This window comes from Ovis canadensis, chromosome 10, assembly GCF_042477335.2.
Source record: "Ovis canadensis isolate MfBH-ARS-UI-01 breed Bighorn chromosome 10, ARS-UI_OviCan_v2, whole genome shotgun sequence".
Taxonomy (NCBI): Eukaryota; Metazoa; Chordata; class Mammalia; order Artiodactyla; family Bovidae; genus Ovis; species Ovis canadensis.
The window spans coordinates 99,603,230-99,626,944 of NC_091254.1; the positions used below are offsets into that span (position 1 = coordinate 99,603,230).

The following is a 23,715-nucleotide window of genomic DNA, read 5'->3' on the forward strand; positions in this document are numbered from 1 at the left end:
ACCCTGACTCGTGAGGGCTGCAGCGGGTCAGGGCACCGTACCTTCCCCTCCACTTTGTAACAGTTGTCAGCGCTGCTCATTTTGATGTTCCTGCCGTCTATGCCCTGGAAGACGTACAGGATGTCTCTGACGAGGGCCGCCTCGGTGACCTCCACAGCACCTGCAACGCGGTTTCCGTACGGTGAACTGCTCGACACAGCTCGTTCCAGGTGATGTATTTGCAACCAGAACAAAACTTAAAAGCTAACTGAGTTTAAGATAGAAAAGAATATGAAGTTATATTTTTTAAAAACACGGATTTTCTGAAGAGCATCTAGAGAGCATGTGGTTTGTCTTCCAAAAGCCCTTTTTTCAAAGAGAAAGCAATCCACGGGAGTTTAACACATGATCCAGGGGCAGCACAAGCCAATCCCAGAGGGGTGGGTAACCGCTTCATGTGGTGTCAGAGACCTGACTGACCACGCAGCAAGCGTGTAAGCCGGGCTCCATCCCCACCAGGCCACAGGCATTAACACACCGGAGAGGGTTTACGAGCCCCACAAACCGTAGAACAAAGGCCAGCTCAGAGCGTGGCTGTCACCCAATATCACAAGAAGGCAAGGCCCAGAGAGGCGAGGTTCCAGTGGGAGAGGCCCCGTCCGAGCACAGCCAGGTAATATCGCCCCAGCACGGGGCGACCCTCCACAAACACCAGATAAACAGAAACAGGCCGGCCGGGAGGAGGAGGAGGGTGCACACCCAGGGCCACGCCCGGCAGTCGTGAGCACAGGCAGGGCTGGGTGACAAGGCCAACACAGGCACCCCCACGGGGCGCGCGGGACACTGTCGGCTGCAAACCCCGGAAAACCCGGAGCCCGTCCTCACTCACCGCCTGCATCCCCGTCTCTCCGTGGCCGAGTCACGCTGCGGGAAGTCGCACTGGGGACGCCTTTGGAGGTAGTGGTTTGTAAGGAAGGCTGGCTTGCAGTCAACGTCCATGCCAGACGGGCGCCCAGCTGCTGCCGGAGACAGTCGCCCGTCCCTGGGCCCGGGTGAGACTGTCTGAAAAGAGGAGGTGCCTGCTGGGTCCGCACGCCGGGCTAGTCACAGAGGTCGCTGAGACGCTGCAGACACGCTCCCTGAGTCACCACACTGAGCCACTGGCCCAGGTGAGCCCGAGACCCGCACGGCTGTCCCTCCCCGACTGCGGCCCCCGGGCTCCTGCCTCCTGCACAGCCCTCCCGGCTCTGTCACAGGCCGACCCGGCTCTGCCTGCAAACACCCACATACACTTCCAGCTCAGAGCACTCTAGGGTTCACTGCTGATTTTACCCTGGAAACCCATCCACGTTTGCTGAGTAAAAACCGATGACACCGCCCCCTGCCCTGTCTACCTCTCAGCCTTCACAGCACTTGACGCAAACAGTGGGATCTGCAACCAGCGTCACACACAGCAACATCAACCGCAGGGAGAGGCCACCCCCGTCAGGACGGCGCTCAGTGACGCCCGCGGGCAGCCCACCAGGGAGTTCCACAAGGACCCGGAGACAGCCCTTCCCCCAGCCCGCCCCCGGCAGGGGGGACACTGATCCAACGATGGCTCTGAGTACAGTTCCAAATTTAAGAGAAAGTCTAAACGACCACTTCAGTTCACAGTTCTCTATACCGCTTTTTCAATAGCATGACAATAATTATTTCAACTACTTATATTAAAGGCGAAAATAAGAAAGTGTGTTTCAGCCAGACTCCTTCAGCCAGAATGGGAGTCTGAGATTAGATTTGGGGGTACATGGTGCTGTCTTTATAAAGTCCTAGGCTCTGTCTGTAATCCCCGTGTCTGGACACACGTTCTGTCTTCCAGTAACTCCAACAAACTTTCACCTGACTGACGCAGTGACAGGAGCGTCGCCGGGCCACGCCCACGAGGGAAACACCGTCTGAAGGCGGCTGCGCCAGCCCACTCCCAGTTCCCACCAACCAAGGCACCGCACACCTCCCCGCGAGCCGGCCCTGCCGCAGCAGCTGCGTTACCAGGTCAGGAGGCAGCCGACCCAACGGTCAACGCAGACGGGAGCGACCCGGAGGGTGTGCTTAGACAGCTGACTCCCACCAGAGCACGTCAGACCCAGGGCCGAGACACCCCGGACACGCACGAGGCTCTGAAGACTGAATGCTGGACTGAGAGCAAGGCCGCGCCCGCCTCCACCGCGGGGGACCCGCGCGAGCGCCGGCTTACCCCGGCAGCAGGGACGGGGGCGGCGGGGTCGGGCCGTTGAGGGTGTGCACACCGATGCTGCTGATGCCACTGCTCCCCAGGCTGCCCGAGCTCTGGGCCGACGGGGCGCTGCGCTCCTGGTAGTTCAGCGGCAGGGTCTGAGGCCGGGCGTAGTAGTAGGGCGTGGAGTGGGCATCGCGTGGTAGCGCTTGAGCGAACAGCGTGGCGTAGCTGGAGACCTGAAAATAAGCGCATTGCAAATGCAGCTACAGAATCACACGAGTCCCCAGCCGACAGACAGCTCACACTCCGTCTCTCTTCAGCTGCGTTTTTGTGCCCAGAGTGGCACAGGCAGACCTCAGAAAGTCCAGACCAGCTCCGGGAAGCAAACGGCAGAGCAGGCCACACGAGCGTCCGCCTTCCCAGCGCGCCTGCGGGCCCTGCGCACGCTGCCCGTCTGCTGAGCGGGCCCTGCGCACGCTGCCCGTCTGCTGAGCGGGCCCTGCGCACGCCGCCCGTCTGCTGAGCGGGCCCTGCACACGCCGCCCGTCTGCTGAGCGGGCAGAGCAGCAGGCCTCTAGAGCAACACGCACACCTTAAACGCCTTCCCGCTTGAAATGGCAGCCACCACCCGACAAGGCGCAGCTGCCACAAGCCCTCCACTTACAGAAAAGCAGGCAAGCGCGGCACCTGCGAAGCTCAAAGATGTGCTGAGCTCAGTGAACGATAAATCAGCCGATTTCTGAAGTATGCTCGAGCCAATGAAAGTTTTAGAAAGCTTTCTGAATCCCAAGACTCCCACATGGTCTGATAACTAAACACTCTACTCAGAAGCTAAGCAAAGTAAAAGGGAAATAATTACTCAAATAGCTTTAAAAGTCTGGCGTTGTTATATAAGGAAAGAAGGCTCGTTACTCAAGACTGTGGCTTTCAAGGTAAATCTGACTCCTTCACGCACGCTCTCCAACCGCCTAAGCTCTCAGACTTCTGGGGTGGGGCACCTCATTACACCAGACCCTCGGGGACTCGGGCAGCTGCCCAGTCGCACCTTCAAACACTGCATGAGTCAAAACCTGAGCCCGCAGACAACGAGCTTTTCAGGAAATAACAGTAATTAATGCTCATCGTGGCATCTGAAAAGAAAACCCTAGAAGCTCTTCTGACTCAAAGAACAATGAAGCCAGGCTCACAGCGACTGTGCACAGCAGAAACCTGAGCAGCAGCAGCTCCGCTCTGCTGGCCAGAGGTGGTGTCTGAAGCAACGCTGTAACGTGATCCGCAAAGACGCCGTAAGGGGACACAGCGCAATGACTGAAAACGCCCTTAAAGGCAGAGGGAAAAGACCCTCGACCCTCATGGCCGCCCAGAGAGCAAGCTTTTTGCTTTTCTAATATTGTTTTCTTGAGTACAGAAGCCAATTCCTCTCAGCACTTGGCGTAGCTATCCCGACACAACACCGTGCCTTGGGGCGGCGCCGCGATGTGAAAACAGCCTCACCTTGCTGGGCTGCCTGCGCGGATCTTCACTGAGGCTTAGCAAGAGGTAGAGAATCGACCACTTATTTTTCAAAACTCCCTGTTGAGAAAGAAAACGTCAGAAGAAAAACTCTGTGCTACCCCGCAGTTTCACCATCCCCTCTCCTAAGTTATCCTGATTTCCCAAAATGGAAGTGCATCTTAAAACCCACGCGGCAACGTGGCGACATGGCACCCGAGCACACCCGCTTTCAGGCGCGGCCACAGTGCCCCAGCAGCAGGCGAGAGCGCGCTCAGAGCCCAAGCCCCTGGGAGCCTTCAACCCCTGGAAGCTCGCCCCAAGGCCCGAAGCGCTCAAGCTTTCAGATTACCCTATCCCCGACGCACGGCATGTCGTCCCTGAAACAACCCTCTCAATAGCCGGCTTCCCAAGCGGTGATTCTCAGAACAGTGCCATCATGAACTGTGTGAATGCCTCCCCCACGGAAGCCTGACTTACGCCATAACAAAAGAATATCAGACAAAAAGAAAATAGTTCTAAAGTCTAAGATGTGGGTCTTGGCATCAGGCACTCCTGGGAAACCCAGGTCCTGAAACATTCAGAAGGCAGCAGTCCCCCCAGGGTTCGTGCACGGTTGTCACAGAGATCCCGTTCGTTTCCACGGACACGCTGATCAGAGGCCCTGATGGGCAGGAGAGAGGACGGAACAGCAACCGCAGCTGCAGTTTCCAAGAACCAGACGTTTCAGCAACAAGAAGGAGCGGGCGCACGGCTCCCTGACACCGCCCATCCGCCTTCAGCCACGCCCTGAGCCCCAGGAAGCTGGCTACTGTTTAACACAGGACTACTTCAGGAATAAGCATGCAGGGTTCCAAACTGAACTGTGGAAAGCAACCGTTCCGATCAAACCGCCTCAATGTGTGATCACAGAGGGGCCAGTGCGAGCAGCCACAACAGCTGTCACCGACCAGTCTCCCGTTCAGGGTCCTGAAGGGGAAAGCTGCTCAGTCGTGTCTGACCCTCTGCAACCCCATGGACTATGCAGTCCGTGGGAGTCTCCAGGCCAGAATACTGGAGTGGGTGAGCTGCTCCCTTCTCCAGGGGATCTTCCCAACCCAGGGATCGAACCCAGGTCTCTCACACTGCAGTCCTGTAAGGCCTATGAGCACCTTGGGGTATGACTCCTGAGACGGAGCTGCTTTTAAAAATAGAGAAAAATTCAGGAAAAACAAGTGGCGCAGCAGTTTGAGACTGTCTGCCTAAACACGGCCACACAGAACAGTTCCTGTTTCATAACTTCACGTATATTATCAGAGGCGGAAAGACAGACTCAGAGCAATGAATCCAAGTCCACCCAACCGCACTGAGGAGCCAAAACGGTCCGCAAACAAGGCCGCGCTCATCGTGCGGGCACGGGAGACGGGGCAGAGGGGCCTGTGGGCCCGCGCCTGGCAGCGCTGGACGCGCTCGGGGCCCCACACGACGGAGCGCAGCGTGCAGAGCAGCCGCCCCACGGGCTCCGCACGTACCTGCGAGTGCAGCTTCCTGTGGAGCTCTGAGAACAGCGCCGCGTCCGCCTCTCGTCTCTGCCGGGTCACTGCAAGGCCGGAGAGGAGCGTGTTAGTGACACACAGCGCGCTCCTACGACACTCTCCCCACAGCCACAGGTAACTGGCCTCTGCAGGGGCTCCTGAGCTGAAGAGTCAGAACCACCAGTCACTCCATTCCATGAATTTCATCAAGTCATCAAAACACTGATATTTGTAAAACATGAACACAATCAGGCTGGAATCAAAGAATTCCCGTGAACATTAGCTGAAGTAACAGAATCTCTGAAAACCCCATCAATTTCCTTCCTGAAAACAGACCCTCAGGACCCCCTCGACAGCACGGCTGCCCGGCCTCTAACTCTGAAGACAGACCATCTTTAGCTGCTCCCAGCGCGTGTAACATGCCCACCAGGGGCCTGGATTTGTGCACTGCAAAGCAAACAGTCTGTGAACACACCCAGTACTGGGGTCCTCACTAGTGATCCAAAAGGTGCTAAGCATCAGAGACCAAGAAGGCGCTACAATGGCCTCAGGTTCAGTTTTACAGACAAGAAGGGAAAGTACGGGTTTACAGCAGGACAGACGACCTACCACCCCCACCTCAATACACCTACATGCTAGAACACCCCAAGAACTGAACCACCTCAGTCCTGCACGGCTCACCAAGCCCCCGCCAGGCCCAGTCGCTCATGAGCCAGGGCCTCACCCCACCCCCAGCTGCCACAGCACCCAGCTCTGAAACAGGACATCCACGCAGACGCCAGCCAATATTATCATAGTTAAGAACGCGACAGCCGGGGCGGGTAGAGACCGTGCCGTGGGAGCCTCCTCCTAGGAGGCATCGCTACCGCCTGCAACAGCCAGGCCCGCAGGGAGGACGCACTGGCCAAGGCTGCGTCCCGGGCGGCGGGGACCCGCTCCTGAGGCCCGGGAGCTATCAGGAAAGGGGGCCTGGCGACCAGAGAGGATGACCCTCTGAGCAGGACGGGAACAGCTCTCACAGGGGGTCCCGGTGCTCAAAGCCTCTCCGAGAACACACAGGCAGAGACCCATTCCTAACCAGGCGCTAACACACGGACAGCTTTCTTCTCTAAGGCGACAAGGTGTAGGAGAGCTTCGGTACCATCTCAGAAAACGCTCAACAGGAAGTTGCAAAGCACTGGAATCCTGGATGGCGACAATCAACAGACGCAGCACTCAACTCACACGGCTGTTTAACTGCCAAGATAACATGCTAGGTTACCTGCTCAAAAGGCGCGTAGGATTAAAACCGTGAATCGCAAGAGAGGCAGCACGTGATACCAAGTCTTCTCATCTTCCTCACATTCTTATCCCAAGCTGTGCTGTTGAAACAGTATTTAAAACCACCCCCTCCCCTGTTCCAGTGAAAGAACTGAGCCGTCCCTGCGTCACCGTGCGCGCACAGAGCTACAGAGACAGACACAGGCCTGGGCGCACGTGCACACTCTCAGGCTCTGACAAGGCTGACAACGCAGCGCAAGGTGATGCTGAAGGAAAATACGTACGCTCCTTCTTGATTTTCTCAGCTACCAGAAATTCATCTCTTTCCACAGTTGGGGCGAAGTTGCTGCCAATGACACGCACGGCATACTGGAACTGCTGGGCCACGTCGGCTGGAAGGTAAGCAGAGGGTGCGAGTTACGGCCAATCAGGCTCGGCGGTGATCGCCTGACGCTCCCGCTTCTTCGAGACAGCCGCTGGGCAGCCACCTCCCACCTGCCCCAGGTCCTACCGGAGTGGACCGAAGGGCCACAGGGCAACAGGATGAAGGACAAAAAGGAGTGTTTTATGGGCAAAGACAGCGGCGGGCCACCAAGCCTGGAAGCTCTCGGAGCCAGAAAACCAACTGGACAGATAATCCTAAGGAGCAGGCAGAGTCCCAGCCACACCACAGTACCTGCGGAGCAGGGGTCACTCACACGCGTGCACACACACACACACACACACACACACCACGGTACCTGCGGAGCAGGGCTTACACACGCACGCACACATACATTCACGCACACCACGGTACTCAGGGCTTACTCACGTGTGCGCGCACACACACACACACACACCAGGAGTGGCCACAAGCTGCCAACAGGGGCAGTAACTTTTGACCACATGTGCCATTCCAGATAAAGAGGGCGGCTTAAACACAGACGCGTGTCGCCACGCCCTTCAGACGCCCCACTAAACTTAGGAAAAGGGAGATTGAAGGCATAAAGCTACGAGAGCAAAGGAAACCAGGCGGATCAGTAAACCCTGCTGTTGGCCGAGTCTCACTGTCGGCTGGACCCGGGAGGGGAGGCGGGAGCGGGGGAGCTGGAGGACGACGGAAGGAGCGGCGGGCACTGCAGACAGGCTCGCTCTCGCCGGCTGGCACCCGGCCGTCGCAGCAGGCTCGCTGCGTTCTCTGTGGCTGACCAAGGCGGCCGTAAGGCGCGCTGACGGACCGCACGCGGCCCGAGGCCAAGCGGGTACAGCGGCACGGCAGTGCTGAGGCATCCCGGCTGTCACACGAGCACGGATCTACGACACGCGGGGCGAGAGGGCCTGGCCACCGCCGCCTTGGCTCATTTGCTCTCTCCCTCACCTGCTGACCCGGCTTCTCCCAGCATGTCCCTCCACGACCACGCCACAGCCTCCGGCCCGTCGCAGCATCCTGAGGAGCAGACGCCTGCTCCTCCTGCCCCTGGAGCGAACGCCCCCCCAGGCACGGCGGTCTGAGCAGAGCCCGGCTCACAGCACCAGCGAGGACCCGCTCAGGCCCACTGAGATCCTTGACCTCCCCCAGCTCCCAGACCGCTGCCCCGCTCCCCACAGCAGCGCGCACGCACACACACACACGCACAGCGTCTTCCTCGGACACCGGCACGCACAACGCTGGTACTGACACGGTGAGACACGTGGAGGGAAGAGCCCAAGGGAGGAACACGGAGTGCTCCCGTGGGCTCACGGGGCTCGAGGGGGATCTCCTTCCTCATGCTGCTCCACACGCAAACATTTTCCTACACAAGAATACTTTAATTTTATAAATATTAAAAGGGTCACTGAAATCACATATTTAAAAGGAGAGCTGTGTACCTATTTTAGTTAAAAATTATTTTTAGACTGCCAGGATCCTGAGCTCTGCAAACAACAGTCCATTAACAGCATGCTCAGGGACGTCAGACAAAAATCCCCAGTCTAAGAGTTTTACAAGCGTCTGAATTTTCTCCAGCCACAAATCCAGGCCTCCTCGGTGCCAGAAGCACACCCTCATCTCCACACCCTCTCCACGTGTCCATGAGTCTCTCATGTCCCTCCCACCTCCGCAGCCACGCTGCAGTTTCCGTCTGTCCGCCAGCCACACTTCCAGTCTGTCTTTCCTGCTAATGATAAAATACTTGGAAAATCCATCAGCTTTTTCTTAAACCAATCCCCAGCCCAGATGCAGGTCAGAATGCCTGTGTGCCAGACACCACGGTCTCAGCAGACGGGGCGCACGGACTCAGAGCCAGCGCCACACTGAGAGGGTTTGCGGTGGAAAGGCCACCGGCGGACACGGGGAGGCCACCCCTCCGCCACTGTCTGGCCACCAGCTCCTCTCCCCAGAGCAGCAGCGGTGCATCAGCTTCTCAGGGGTCACAGGCCACTCTGACCACACAGCCAGCTGAAAAGCAACACTCAAAAACAAAACCAAAACACTGCTCTAGGTTGGTGGTTCTCAAGCTTCCCGATCTTAAGTCCCCTTTACACATCTAAGACTGAGGCCCCTGGGAGTTTTTCTTTATGGGGTCACATCTATCTATACTGTATTAGAAATGTAAACCAAGACTATTTAAATACTAATTCCTTTAAAATAACAACGAGCCCATTAAGTACAATTTTCAAGTGAAGACTAAACCTTTAAAAAGTAACATACCCATTAATCAACACTTAGTGAACATTTTAATAATACATGACAAGTTTTAATGTATATCTAATAGACATTCATTTCCCCAAGAGTAAGACTATTCTTTATTTGGAACTTCATCGAGAGCTCTTCACCATCTTCAAAAATCACAAAACCCACAGCAACACCACTTGCGGCCCATGAGCTACCAAGACACCCATCCCTGCCCGCACGGGGGCTCCCGCGACCCTCACACAGGGCTTCCAGGTCAGGTCATCGTCCGGCCACACTGTGCAGGGGACTGTAGCCCCACCTAAGCATTTGCACGAAACACTCAACCTAACAAACTCCTGCGCGTCTCCTTAATCTCCGACTAGAAACAGGGCTACAAAGTAAGGAAAGGAATGTTGCCTCTGGCAGAGGTGAAGCGATGTAACGTCAAGGACAATGTTTCCAAAGACAGAAATACTACCCAAAGATGTCATAATAAGTAAAATGTTCTCCAGGGGAGGCTCAGGGGTGCTGAGACGTCCCCTGTCACTGGCTGGCACTGGGTGTTTCCAGCAAACCCACAAGTGTTACAAGCAGGAAAAGGTGGGCAATAATGGTTACACTAACTTTATAAAAACATCAAGCACCATTAGAGCTCAGGGCTTGGTTTCTGAAGGTCTGCTGAGTACAACTACAAATTTTTAAAAATACTTTATGAAAAAGGAATTCATATGAAGCTCACATAAAAAGTAACAAGTGTCTACAGCTTTAATTTCATAGTCTTAGAAAAGCAATAAATCATAAAAGCATAAGGCCAGTTGTTTGTAACATCACTAGAAAATGAAGTAGTTAATCAAATGTTCTAGTTAGTGAACAAACAGAACACCCACTAATGAAATTCCTTTAAAATCTCAAACACTGTAAAGGCAGCAATTAGCACTGCTTCTTTCCTCATAAGGCAGAAGAAAGCAGAACAAGGGACGCTATGAAAGACATAAATTCTTCAGGGAACAGAAGCACAATTTGGAAACGTGAATACAATTGTTTGGCAATCCTAGTTGTCCAGAACAGGGGAAAGAGAGCATCATTTTAGTGACTTTTACATTTTATTATGAGAGGATCTCATAAGTTATTTACTTTTTTTTCCTTGTAATTTTGTAGAAATGTAACTGACATATATCACTCTGTAAGTTTAAGGTGTACAGGAGCCTATTTACTCTTAATTTAGACAAAATTCTAAATGAGAGGGTAGTGCACAACTTTCTGAAAAGAAGTTTTTCAGCCTCCTAGAATGGGTGAAGCTAAGTCAATCGACAGGATCCTCAGATGTTTAAAAAAAAAGTATTCTGAGAAACGCGATGGGCACTGTGAACGTCTTCAGAGAGTCCAGCTGTGACCACGGTAACTCAGGACCGTGCGGCTTCACTCAAGGACAACTGAGGGCCCGCTGCTTTAAAGCAAACCCCAATGAAACACGCCTGAGTCCTGACCACCAAGTTCAGTTCCCTGGCGTCTACGGGTATCCTCAGGTCTGGAAGATCCGGATGTCAAATCAGAAAGGCAACTCCGAGCGCGGGAAGCGCTGGAGGCAAACGACGAAGACAGCCAGGCCCCCCACCCGCCTCGAGACCTTGGCCCCGGGGTGCCGGGGACCCCGCTGTCTGCACTCGGGTCTGCGTTCCCTCCACAGCCCCCTGCCCCGCGCGCTTTTTCCGCAGACACGCCACTGCTCAACACTGAGAGCGCGCTGATTCTGCCGGCTCCCCTGCGCGGTCAGCAGCAAGCAGGAGGCCCTGTCTCCCGCTTTGCGCCAGCGGCACCTCGCGCAGAGCCTGCAGGCGGGGGAAGCCCAGGCTTCTCAGAGGACCCGAGCGGACACTGGAGCGAGACCCGCGTGGAGCCAGGGCCACTTCACGGGCTGAACCGAAACAGCCATCTTTCGCCAGGCAGGCTGCGCGGGAGCACAGGCGCCGGCCCACCGCCTCTGGGTAGCTCCAAGTCTCCCTGCAAAACCCGCAGACTCTTGCCCGCACCGTGGTGCCCGGCGGAAACCCGCAGACTCTTGCCCGCACCGTGGTGCCCGGCGGAAACCCGCAGACTCTTGCCCGCACCGTGGTGCCCGGCGGAAACCCGCAGACTCTTGCCCGCACCGTGGTGCCCGGCGGAAACCCGCAGACTCTTGCCCGCACCGTGGTGCCCGGGGGACGACAACGCCGCCTCCAGCGCCCGCAGCGCCCTCGCAAGGCCGCCGCGCCGCCCCCTGCCGCCGCGCGCGCCGAGACGACGGGCAGCGACGCCCCGCGGGGGCCCGCTCCTCGCCCGCGTCCCCCGGGGCCCGCTCCTCGCCCGCGGCCGCCGTGACTCAGCCCGGCCCGGCCCCTCCCGCGGCCGCCCCGACCCTGAGGGCCCGGGGGCGCCTGGCAGCCGCCCGCAGCGCCGCTACCTTCGCTCCTGCCCAGGATCCGGCAGCACAGGCTCTGCAGCAGGACGTTGGGCGACTTCTGGTCCGGGGTGGCCATCCTCGCCCGGGGCTGCCCGCGCCGGCCCCGCGGGCTCCCGGCTCCCCCACCGGCTAAGGCCCCGCGGGCAGCGCCGGCAAGAAGGGCGCCATTTTAACGGAACCCGCCGAAACGCGCGCCCCTCCCACAATGCCCCGCTTCTTCCGGGCGCGCGGGGCCGCGGGGGCGCAGGCCTCAGAGTTCCCCCCGAGCACTGCGGCCACGGCAGAAGAGTTCCGGCCCCAGGCGTGGCAGCCGCTCACGCCCAGGGCGCTCAGACGCCCCCAGACGCGCCCGGCAGAGAGCCTGAGCCTGCAGGGAGCGCTGGGCGCCCGGGAGCGCCTTCACGGGGCTCGCCGATTTTACAAGGGCGTGGGCTCCGCTTTCATTTGGGGTGGAAGAAGCCCGCTTATGGAAGCACGAGGGTGTTAGGATTGTCTGCACTGGCGGAGCATCCGCACCTGCCCCAGTGTCTCGTTATTTTTCGGTCGCTCAGTCGTGTCGGCCCTGCGACCCATGGACCGCAGCACGCCAGGCCCCCCTGTCCACCACCAGCCCCCGGAGCTTGACCCCTGTCCGTTGAGTCGTGATGCCATCCGACCATCTCAGCCTCTGTCGTCCCCTTCTCCTCCTGCCTTCAATCTTTCCCAGCATCAGGGGCCTTTCAAATGAGTCAGTTCTTCGCATCGGGCGGTCAGAGTATCGCAGCTTCGGCATCAGTCCTTTCTGGCTCCTCTTAAGAGCGGTGTTGGCTCCTCCCCACCCCCAGCTGAGGCTCCAACACTGAGTCAGACAAGACTTAGCTATTGAACAACAACAGCAACGCCCTCAGCCCCAGACAACTAATCACACAGCAGTGGGAGACGGGGCGGGCCTTTGGACCACCGAAAAGGCTTATATGACCGTGTGGCTTCTTGGGACAGAGACCTACGGATGACAAGACAGGGGGGATTTCAGCAGCCACGGTGATGGGGGTTGACTGCTGCGGTGATGGCTGCAGAGAGACCGCGTGGTGTGGACTGTGCTGCGGAAAGCTGGGGCCCTTGCATTTCTAGCTAGAGGCGTAGGTGTGGACAGAACCAGAGAGCCCAGTAACAGCCGGAGAAGAAGTCTCTTATTCTGTACCTGCAGAGTCATCAGAACTGAGGACCAGACTCGGATCCTGATTGTTTGAGTTGTAAATTATGATGTGAGTTGAATACACAGGCCTACCGAGTCTCTCCTATTAAGGATGGCTTGCTAATTAAGAAGAAGTGGACCCTGAGATTTGGGGTGGAAATGTTTGAGTAAAACGTGAAAACCCAAACAGCCTGAACCTTCCTCAACACAGCAGGATCCCGTCCCCGTGTGTGTGCAGAGTCTGGCCTTTCCTCGATTTGCTAAAGAACCAGGATGGCTCTTCTCAGTGGCAAATAAAGCAGAATTCAAAATGACTCGAATTATCCAGAAGAAGGGATGAAAGAGTGGACAAACAAAAACCATAGAGGAAAACAGAAAGCAGACTTTCGGAACTGTTCGTAAATCCAGCCTGCCCACAGTAATGGCTGCAGCAAGCGTGATGGTGGATGAAACATGCTGTCAGAAGGCCGAGGTCGGCAGAATGAGCGAAGGAAAAGAGCAGGGCTTAATCACAGGTCACGTGAGGACCGATTTAATACAGAGACGTGCATTCAGCTCAGCTCAGTGCAGTCGCTCAGTCCTGTCCGACTCTCGGCGACCCCATGAATCGCAGCACGCCAGGCCTCCCTGTCCATCACCAACTCCCGGAGTTCACTCAGACTCACGTCCATCGAGTCCATGATGCCATCCAGCCGTCTCATCCTCTGTCGTCCCCTTCTCCTCCCGCCTCCAATCCCTCCCAGCATCAGAGTCTTTTCCAATGAGTCAACTCTTCGCATGAGGTGGCCAAAGTACTGGAGTTTCAGCTTTAGCATCATTCCTTCCAAAGAAATCCCAGGGCTGATCTCCTTCAGAATGGACTGGTTGGATCTCCTTGCAGTCCAAGGGACTCTCGAGAGTCTTCTCCAACACCACAGTTCAAAAGCATCAATTCTTCGGCACTCAGCCTTCTTCACAGTCCAACTCTCACATCCATACATGACCACTGGAAAAACCGTAGCCTTGACTAGACAGACCTTAGTCGGCAAAGTAATGTCTCTGCTTTTGAATATGCTGTCTAGGTTGGTCATAACTTTTCTTTCAAGGGCTAAGCATCTTTTAATTTCATGGCTGCAGTCACGTACATTGGTTGGCAGTAAATGAGCAGAGAAAAGATATACCATGGGAACAGCGAGTGTAGCGAGGCTGGAGTGGTCACATTAACGTCAGGTAGAATACACTTGGAGACAAGGAGTGTCCGAGGCAGAGTGGGGCGTCTCGTGCTGCTGAAAGGGCCAGTTCGTTGGGAAGACGCACCCGTGACTGCGTGTGTGCCTGAGGACAGGCCTGCAGAATACGTGGGGCCAGTGGGGCTTACAGACGTGACGGGTGAGGATGTAAGTACCTCATTTTCCACCAAAATTTTTTAAAAAGTGTGAAACTGGATGAAATTGCCCAAATGAACCAAGACATGGCACATGGGATCAACCAGAGATGGACCACAAATTGGCAAGCACTCGCTCCTGAAGAAGCGATGTCTCTAGGGAGACACGTGCACCCGTGGTCTCACCAGGGCTGTTCCAGGCCCACCGCACAACGGGAGCCGGGAGAGTGTGTGCCCCCGTGCAGGGCGGCTGCAGACTGTCAGCTGAGGTCCCAGAAAGGGCAGGCTCCGGCGAAAAGCCGTGGCTCACCAGGTGAGCTGAGAGCGTGGCACTGCAGCCCAAGCTAAGCCCAGAGTTGGGCGCCCACTTGGTGCAAGTGGCAGCCCCACCAGGATCTTTATGCTGTGAGCATGGGTTTCATGTCACCTTGACTGGGCCGTGGTGCCCAGACATGTGGTCAGACACTGTTCTAGGTGTTTCTGAGAGAGCGTTTGGGGGATGAGATTTACATGGAAATAGTGGCCTTTGAGGAAATGGTGTGAGTGGGCCACACCTGATCAGTTGAAGGCCGGAGTAGAACAAAAGTCTGACCCTTCTCAAGAAGGTGGGAGTCTGCCAGCAGGCGGCCTTCAGACTCAAGCTGCAGCACCAACTCTTCTCTGGTTCCCCAGCCTGCAGCCCACCCTGCAGACTGTGGACTCACCAGCCCCACACTCATGCGAGCCAGTCCCTTGGAATAACTCAAGCTCTTTCCCTCGCTCTAGACAGATGATACAGTAGAATATAGAACAGTAAAAAAACAAATCATCGATTAAAAATAGGAAAGAAAAGTGAACACAGAACAGGAGGAATGAGAAAACGTTTCAAGAAGGTATGTTGAAGCCAGAATTGGTCACAAATGGCTTAGACATAAATGCGCTAAGTCCGCAGAGGCGAGGCACAGTCCTAACCGCAGCTCGCGAAGGCTGCAGTGCATCTGGGCGTCTCCCTGCCGCTGTGACCTCGGTCGGCTGCCCTTGGCAGCGTTGGTTGCTTCTCTCTTTCTTGCTCTTGCTCTTTGGGAGGCCGTCACCGTGCAGCCCGGCTGCAGGGAGGAGGGCGCTGTGGTCCCCTCCCCTCGGCGTGGAATATTCACGCAGATTCTTTAAATTTCTTCTGCGTGCAGATTAGTTTATTCGCCCGTACTTGTTCGTTCATTCAACGACGCGCTTCCATCGCTATGCACTTGTGGGTGCTCGTCATCACCCATCTTCCTGCTCAGACGGTTCCAGCCTTGGCCCCGGGAGCCCTCTCAGGCGACTGCTGTGGCCCTGTGACATTCCCACGTGGCTGTGAGTTCTTAAAAAATAACAAGTAGACAGTGGGTTTTAGTGTCCTTTTGGACTTAGAGAAAACTGAGTAGATGGCACAGAAGCGCTCACGCCCCCATCCGCCCGGGCACACAGTCTCCCCTGTTACGAACCTTCTTAATTTGGTCGTTTGGGGCTGTGCCGGACCCTTGTTGCTCAGCGTGGGCTCCTCTCTCGTTGTGGCGGATGGTGCCGCTCCTCACTGCAGGGCCTTCCCTTGCCGCGGAGCACAGGCTCCAGGGGCAAAGACCTCAGCGGCTACAGCACACGGGCGTGGCAGGCGGGCTCCAGAGCAGGGCTGCCACAGTGCTTGCCACACGAGGGCTTGGTCCTTCCAAGGCGTGTGGCGTCTTCCCAGACTGTGGATCGAGCCCACGTCCCCTGCGTTGGCAGGTGGATTCTTATCCCCTGCACCGTCAATAAGCCCTACTACCCGCGTTAGGGCGGTGTACGATTAATGGAGCAACGTGGACACGTTATTGCTAACTGAAGTCCAAAGTCTATGTTAGCCCAGTGCTTTGGGGTGATGGATGTTGCGAGAAGACGGTGGATTCCGTGGCCATAAGCCGCTGCGTTTCTCCCTTCATCTGAGGCTGAGTCCCATGGGAGACAGTTTCCACGCCTGGCTTCTCACCTTCCCTTCATCGCCATGTGACAAGGTGCTTGCTCTTCCTTCCCCTTGACCCGGGCCAGATTTAAAATTCTCTCATTTCCTATCTTCCACGTCACATTTGACATGGTTGGAAAAACGCATTGAAGCCACCTCCAAGGAAAGCTTTGTGATTCCCGAGCTTTTGGTACCCAACTCCATCATTATAAAAATTGTTAGTGACTGACTGACTGCAACTAGTGAACAGGCTTTCAAATTCCAGTGAACTTTTCAATTAATATTCACTCTTCTTTTTCGAGACCATAATGATCTGCTGTTCTGACATCAGATCAACAGAGAGAAACTCCAGTTAAGCTTTGAAGACGCACGTATCTCAGGAACTTGTCATCCAGCCCTTGTGAGTCAACGGATAAATCACTTTAGAAGTCAAGAAGTCTTTTGAGCCACTGTCCATTCTGTTTTCTTGTTTTGTGAGTGTGTTATGCTTCTTCTCACACGTCGAAAGAATTGGCCTCGGTTTTCAAAGGCTGACACCTGACACCTTTGCTGTACACACCACCAGGCCTGAGTCCTAACTTTCCTTCTCAGCCCAGCTTGGGAAGCAGAAACCCTCCACCCACCCTGTTTTCCAGCATAGTTTTTGCCTGCGTTCTTTGATCTTCTTTCTCTGTATTTACAGTGTTTGAAGCATATCACGTTTTTTTAATATGGTGTTCAACTGGAATGTTGCTTCTTTGATTTTAAACATATTTTAAATTAATTTTAAAACACTTGTAAAAGAAAATAAATGACTTTTCATAACAGGGATGCTGCTGCTGCTGCTGCTGCTGCTGCTGCTGCTGCTAAGGCACTTCAGTCACGTCCGACTCTGTGTGACCCCATAGACGGCAGCCCACCAGGCTCCCCCATCCCTGGGATTCTCCAGGCAAGAACACTGGAGTGGGTTGCCATTTCCTTCTCCAATGCATGAAAGTGAAAGGTGAAAGTGAAGTCGTTCAGTCATGTCTGACTCTTCGCGACCCCAGAACTGCAGCCCACCAGGCTCCTCCATAGATGGGATTTTCCAGGGAAGAGTACTGGAGTGGGGTGCCATTGCCTTCTCCGAATAGGGATGAAACATCCTTATTTGGATGCAAAATTCCATCCTGCCCTCATCTCTACCCATTTGACCGTGCGTTTACCAATGTGAACATCCCAGTTCATTCCCATCTGGTCAACTGCTCGCTCTGTTGTCTGGGGGTGACTGGGGATACGTTGATTCTGTTGGTAGAAGGTTTGAACAACTTTTTCAAGATTCCCCAAGTCTAAGAAGAGCCGTTGTGAGGCGTGAGGAAGGTGGAGGTGTGCAGTGGAGAGGCTGTCCTCGGAGCTGGGGCCACGCCTGCAGGGTCTGGCCTGAGGTCGGCACGGGGCGCTGGCCACTGGTCTTTGAGACCTGGAACCTGCCTCCAGGGTTGGGGACCGGACACGCCTCTCGGGCCAGGTCGAAGGCGACGGTGCGCCCGGCATGTCCCTCCTTGCCCTCCGCCCTATTCCATCGCCCCAGGCACCGTCAGTAGGCTTGACTTAGGGGAGAGATGGGCTCCAGGCTGGATTCCCATCTGCAGTTGTTGGGGCACCAAGTGGACTTCAGGTTGGATACTTAGAGCTATCAGCATTTTCTGAGTCAAGAGGTGGGTGGGCTCCAGCTGAAGCATTTACAATCAGCCTCCTGCTTGCCCTCCGGAGCGGACGTGACGACAGAAATAGGGCAAAGGCCAGCGCCTGTCTTTCGTGAGCACGTTAAGGTGGCAGTCACGGCAAGGACAAAGAGGGCAAAACCCTGTGTGAGTGAGGGCTCAAGGGCCTCCGCTCCGCCCTTTTTGGGACAAAAGAGACCCTACACACCTGCAGAAAGGCTCCTTGTGGGTCAGAAGTCAAGGGCCAATGCCAGGCCGTGATGAGTCTTGCTCTCCCCAGAAGCCTTCACTTTGAGATCCGTCTTGGCTGAGGCGGGTGTGCTCACCCAGGGTGGGTCCCCGGGTAGGTCCGGTGTGGAAGAAGAAACCAGTAATTGGCTGAAGGGAGACCTGACCAACCTGAGCGGCCTGGCCGCCCCTCCTCTGCGCCCTCCCCCCTGGGCGCCTGTCCACGCACCTTCTCTCTGGGCGCGTCTCTGCCCCGCGTCCGTCTCGGCCGAACACAGCGCTGCTGCGTGCGCGGGCCCACAGGCTCCTGAAGAGAATTTATTTATTTATTTATTCTCTCCAAGAATAAACTCTGAACCTGCATGTACAGTTTCTTCCTCCGCAATAAATGGCTTTTTCACTGGGGCAAAGATCCACGGAGGAACGCTTCTAGCCTGTTTCCTTTACTGGTCTGGTGGCTACGATTCGTGGTTCCCTTCCAGGCTTCCCACATTCAGTTCCCAGGCAGGGAGTTAAGATCTGGCTTCACCACTGGTCACGGCATCCCAGGCTAAATCAGGCTGATAAACCCAAGCTGAATCTGCCACAGGCCCAGGCTGGCCCCAGTGTCCCAGAGCCTGTGACGCTTCTGGGACCCAGGCTGCCTCCGTCTACTCAGGACCCCCAGGGCCCTCTGCAGGGACCGCTGGGTTACGGTGCCCACCAGCCCAGCACAGCGTTGCCAGGGTTGTGATGGGCCCCGCAACCTGCTCTCTGTGTCCAGCACGAAGTAGCCCCTTGCTGATCTCCACAAGCCCCATCCCGTTCCTCCCATTGCCCCCCGAAGCCATGAGTCCCTCTGCCGAGGTCTCAGCCAGGGGTGAACCCAGGGTTCACATCTTGGTGGAAGGACCCGAGGGCAGTCCATTTCAACCCGTCGTGAAGACACTCCTGAGCGCTGATACCTCTTGGAGCAGCTCCCGGGTCTTCAGCCCTTCAGTCCTGAGGAGTCTGAGGAAAGCTGCAAAGGAGAAATGTGATCAAGCATTTGGAAAAAAGAAGTTAGTTTTCCGGATGATTAGAGCTCTTGGCCCCCTTTTGCGGAACAAACGCTGAGCCCAAATCAACAATGGGAGCCAGGGGGCCTCCGTGGGCCCCAGAGCCTCCGGCTGCAAGCCTTCCAGGAGCCGTCGTGGCCGCTGGGGTCTCCCAGGCAGTTTGAATAGATTCTTTCTCCCGGGCTGGGGTTTTGTGCTCCGGGCTTGATTTGAAGCACACGAAATGACTGGATGGCTCACTCATTTCTATAAATACCTATCCTGCGTTACCTTGGCAGCAGCAGAATTCAGCTCATCTCTGCAGAGTGGAGAACAGCATTTGCTCTTGGTCATAACAGTCCATCTACTGTCCTCCCAAGACAACGGGACAGACCCAGGACCCACTGTGCACAACCCGGCCGCTTGTTCTTTTTACGTAAAGTCAGCTCGAGGGTATTTTTAAAGATACAGCTGGGATACACAGGGTAAGTCTATACAACATGAAGCACAGAATCAAAGCGTCTTACACGCTAACACTTCAGTTTGCACAAACCACACACCCGCACAGTCCCTCCCCAGTGCCCACATTTGGAGTATAATGTAAATATGAGAGTGCCGTGAGGCTATTCCCAAGGCAAGGACTGCAGTCTGAAGCCTCCCTGTGTGCAGACTCAGTTTACAGTTTAGAAGTTGCAGACGTGACGCGACATCGGAAGCCCACTGCATTTCGATAAAAGGCTATTTTCCCTATAAAAGCAACTGACTTGACTGAAGCGCAGGAAGAGCCCCGAGGCCAGAGGCAGGCTGTCGGGCGCCTCCGCTCCTGACGAGGGCTGCTGGTTTCACTTCTTGCCCACTTGCTGATCTGAAAAGCAAAAATGGAGGTGTTTTATGAATTTGGGGTTCTTGTTGAAAGAACCGAGCGGACCACACCTCGACCACTCTGACCTCTGACCTTGGCACCCCAGCGTCCCTCACCAGCCGTCACGGAAGCACTTCCCGAGAGGGCTGCGCCATCTGCAGCGCCCACGGCTGCCTTTGGGCTGTAAGGGGGCTGCTTCAGAGCTTCCTTCTCCTCAAACTAGGCACGTCTTTGCTCTTTGTGGGTAATTCAGCTACCACTTCTCTATGTCTGGTAGATTGGCTTGGCTTGGCTTTGAAACTTAGAAGCCATTAACAGTTCAGGAGAGGGCTTCCCTGGTGCCTCAGTGGTAAAGAATCCGCCTGCCAACGCAGGGGACACAGGTGTGATCCCTGGTCCCGGAAGGTCCCACGTGCCACAGGACACCTAAGCCGTGAGCCGCGACTGCCAAAGCCCGAAGCCCGAGTGCCTGGAGCCTGTGACCCGCGACAGGAGAATCTGCAGAAAGAAAGGCCTGCCCGCCGCAGCTGGGGGCAGGGGGCAGGCTGTGGGCGCACGGGTGCTTCCCCCCTGCTCGCCAGGACCGGGGAGCGCCCGCGTGCAGCAGTGACGACCCGTGCGGTCATAAGCAAGCGCGTCAAGGGCCCTTGGAAGGAAAAGAATCCAGTGTAGCAGTCCCACACGCGAGCAGCACCCACGTGTCTTTTTCACCTGTGTGTACAGATGGGGGATGAAGGTCACGTGTGCATGAAGGGGGTGGGCGGGGGGCGGGGGGCGGGGGGGAAGAGACTGACCTCGCTCCCCTCACAGCCAGACTGTCGGCCCGCTGACTCTGCTCCAAGCCGACCCTCAGCTCTTTATCGTGAGGCCGTCCACGTCTCTGAGCAGATCACTGTTTCTCCCTGGGCTCTCAGAGGAAGCTCCCAGACACAACATCACTGCCGAAGCTCTATTTCCGGAACTCCAAACAGCATTTTAGCCGTAACCCGATAGGATTTCTCATTTTCCTGGGAGAAAACAATCCAATCAATGCCAAATGCTTTGTTCTAATTTCTGCTAGGTCCTATTAGGTTTCACCCCATTTTCCTTGGTCTTGGCATATTGTGGCCTCTCATTCTCAACTGAAGCTTTCATTTTGTATTTCCAGAGTTTTCTTTTGTCATCTTTTTAGTTGGGGAAATGGTCTCCATATATTAACTTACAAAATCGTTCTTATTTCAGTGGCAATATATACATATGCTTATTTTAAAGTAGACTTTTTTCTGCCCCCAAATAGCAAATGTACATGGAAAAAATGAGAAGCCACAAAAGTACCTGAAGGCTAAAAATCAGGCATAATTGTGCCCGTAGGGACAGCCCCCATTAGTCTTTTCTTTTTTTGAGATTTTTTAACGTGGGCGTTGTTTAGGCCTTCACTGAATCTGTTGCAGTATTGCCTCTGTTTTCTGTTCCGGTTGTTTGGCTGTGAGACGTGCGGGATCTCAGCTCCCCGACCAGAGATCGAACCTGAGCCCTCGGCGTCGGAAGGCGCGGTCCTCACTGCTGGGCCGCCGGGCCATCCTCCCCCAGCAAACGTGTTTTGCACGTTAATGTCTTAGCATCTGCACACCCAGCCCCCCTCTGGCCCTGCATGGCCACGGAGCAGTGTGTAAGGACGTGCCACAGTTCACGTGACGAACCTTCCTCTCCCCCATCTTAGAAGCCCCGTTGCTTTCAAACGCTTTGTTTTTATACGTAAAGAACATTAAAGCCAGTGAAGTCAGCCTTGGACCCAAACCGCCGGCTGAAGTCCGTTTGGAAAGCCGTGAGTTCAGAGGAGACCCAGACGCTGAGTCTTCGTCAGAGCCCTGTCCCTGGGGATGGCGTTCTCTTAGCCCGTCTCCTGAGCAGGCGGGGTGTCGGGCCGCCTCCACTTCCCAGGCCGGCCAGGCAGCGCCATGGGGCGGGGGGGGGGGCAGGGTGTGGGTGCACGAGTGCTTCCCCCCCACGCCGTGGGCCACCCACGGGTCACCACAAAGGCTCGGCCGCGCTGGAACCGTGGCTTCCTGGCCAGGACGGTGGAGACAGGCGCCTGCGGAGGGGAGCAGAGCTGGATGCCGCCCAGGCTGAGCTCTGGCCGGTGACCCTAAGCACCTGCGTCAGTTACACCTGTGCCGCCGACCAGACGTCGGAGATGAGACAGCTCTCCTCGCCAGGCCTCCCTGATGAGGATTGTGTGACCTCAGCTACGGAAATAGGGAGCCTGCGGCTCAGAGAAGCTGAGGGTTTTACCTAAGCTGGCACAGTGCCAAGCGGTCAAGCAGACTCTGGGATCCATGTCTCTTGCAGGCAAGCTTCTTTCTGCTCTCAACACACTACCTAAGAGTAACTGAAAGAAGCCTAAGTTACTACCCGGAATGCAAGGTTTAAATCTCTATTGGTGAGTGATGGCCTATAAGAGGCATTGCTTCCCAGGGGGCCCTAGTGGTGAAGAACCTGCCTGCCAGCGCAGAAAACACGAGGCGCGGGGCCGGTCCCGGAGCCCGGAAGATCCCCTGGAGGAGGAGGTGGCCGCCCACTCCAGTACTCTTGCCTGGAGAATCCCAGGGACAGAGCAGCCTGGTGGACAACAGTCCGTGAGCGAGCGGGTGAGTGAGTAAAATCACTCAGTCATGTCTGACTCTTTGGGACCCCGTGGTCTGTCCATAGACCTCTCCAGGCAGGAGTACTGGGGTGGGCTGCCATTCCCTTCTCCAGGGGCTCCTCCCCACCCTGAACTTGGCTCTCCTGCATTGCAGGCGGATTCTTTGCCATCTGAACTACAGCCCCTGGGTCTGCAAACAATCAGACGCAGCTGAACACACAAACATGAAGTATATTAATACTGCTTATTTTAACACTTCATTTAAGAATTAGGTGATACAAACTTATAAAACGTATTGCATATAAAACCTTATTAAAGACAGAAACGTACTAAATATGAAATTGTGTATTGAAACATCCTGCAGGGCCTCCCTGGCGGCCCAGTGGTTAAGCCTCAACACTTCTCTGCTGTGACCCAGGTTCAGTCCCTGGTCAGGGCACGACGATCCCACAGGCAGAAGAGAATTCTTTGCCAGTTGGCGTGCACTGTGTCAGAGCTTCTGTCTCCGTATGCTTTTGCTATTTTTTCTTGCCAGTGAGTGCTCTTTGCTTTCCAAAAGTCCCCGGTGGGCTGTGTGGAAATTTCAGGTTCTTTGGTCCTGGGAAATCATGTGGAATTCTTGCTGCAGGACAGAGAGTAGAAACATTTTTGAAGGAAGCATTCACTACGTGGGATGCAGAAATCTGACAGGATCACTAGATGGAGAAAATGTAGTTTGGTTCAGAATTTTCTCAACTCTTCCCTCCATTCCGCAAACCCTCAGAGGACCAGCGAGGAATCCCCTGTGTCATTACAGCGCCAGGCCACCAGCGCCTCCTAGAGGCCCGAGGAGGGCTGCAGCCGGATAATCGGGAGAGCAAGCCAGGCGATGGGGGTCGCTGCGGGCGGTCTCCGTGAGCTGGCCTGGTGCTGCCCTCTGGTGTTCAGAGGGGTGAATTGCCACCGTGAGACCTGGGATTGCAACTTAATCCAATCAACCGGCTTTAGAGAAAAAAACCTCAATTCAATTCAGTTCAGCGGCTCAGTCATGTCCGACTCTGCGACCCCATGAAACGCAGCACGCCAGGCCTCCCTGTCCATCACCAACTCCTGGAGTTCACTCAGACTCACGTCCTTCAAGTCAGTGATGCCATCCAGCCATCTCATCCTCTGTCGTCCCCTTCTCCTCCTGCCCCCAATCCCTCCCAGCATCAGAGTCTTTTCCAATGAGTCAACTCTTTGCATGAGGTGGCCAAAGTACTGGAGTTTCAGCTTTAGCATCATTCCTTGCTGGGGG

General features: G+C 55.6%; 1 protein-coding gene and 1 long non-coding RNA gene across 5 annotated transcripts in view; both read right to left on the reverse strand.

Annotated features, from left to right (window-relative positions):
• The window catches only part of TUBGCP3 (tubulin gamma complex component 3), a 33,216-nt gene extending 21,461 nt beyond the window's left edge, over positions 1 to 11,755 (reverse strand). The window contains exons 1-7 of one of the 2 annotated variants that reach the window (XM_069602457.1): positions 11,535 to 11,755; positions 6,747 to 6,854; positions 5,200 to 5,267; positions 3,692 to 3,769; positions 2,216 to 2,433; positions 869 to 1,041; positions 42 to 160 (exon numbers count right to left, since the gene is read on the reverse strand). In XM_069602457.1, the coding sequence (XP_069458558.1) occupies positions 42 to 160; positions 869 to 1,041; positions 2,216 to 2,433; positions 3,692 to 3,769; positions 5,200 to 5,267; positions 6,747 to 6,854; positions 11,535 to 11,610 (840 nt within the window). In that variant the 5' untranslated portion in view covers positions 11,611 to 11,755. The remainder of the gene's footprint in view (positions 1 to 41; positions 161 to 868; positions 1,042 to 2,215; positions 2,434 to 3,691; positions 3,770 to 5,199; positions 5,268 to 6,746; positions 6,855 to 11,534) is intronic. The other variant, XM_069602458.1, reaches the window with a different exon arrangement.
• Positions 11,756 to 18,224: 6,469 nt separating this feature from the next.
• The window catches only part of LOC138446960 (uncharacterized), a 46,236-nt gene continuing 40,745 nt past the window's right edge, over positions 18,225 to 23,715 (reverse strand). The window contains exons 3-6 of one of the 3 annotated variants that reach the window (XR_011259626.1): positions 22,770 to 23,061; positions 20,611 to 20,823; positions 19,719 to 19,819; positions 18,237 to 18,938 (exon numbers count right to left, since the gene is read on the reverse strand). This is a non-coding gene — a long non-coding RNA (uncharacterized lncRNA). Of the gene's footprint in view, positions 18,939 to 19,718; positions 19,820 to 20,610; positions 20,824 to 22,769; positions 23,062 to 23,715 lie in introns of all 3 variants that reach the window. The other 2 variants (XR_011259627.1, XR_011259625.1) reach the window with 2 other exon arrangements.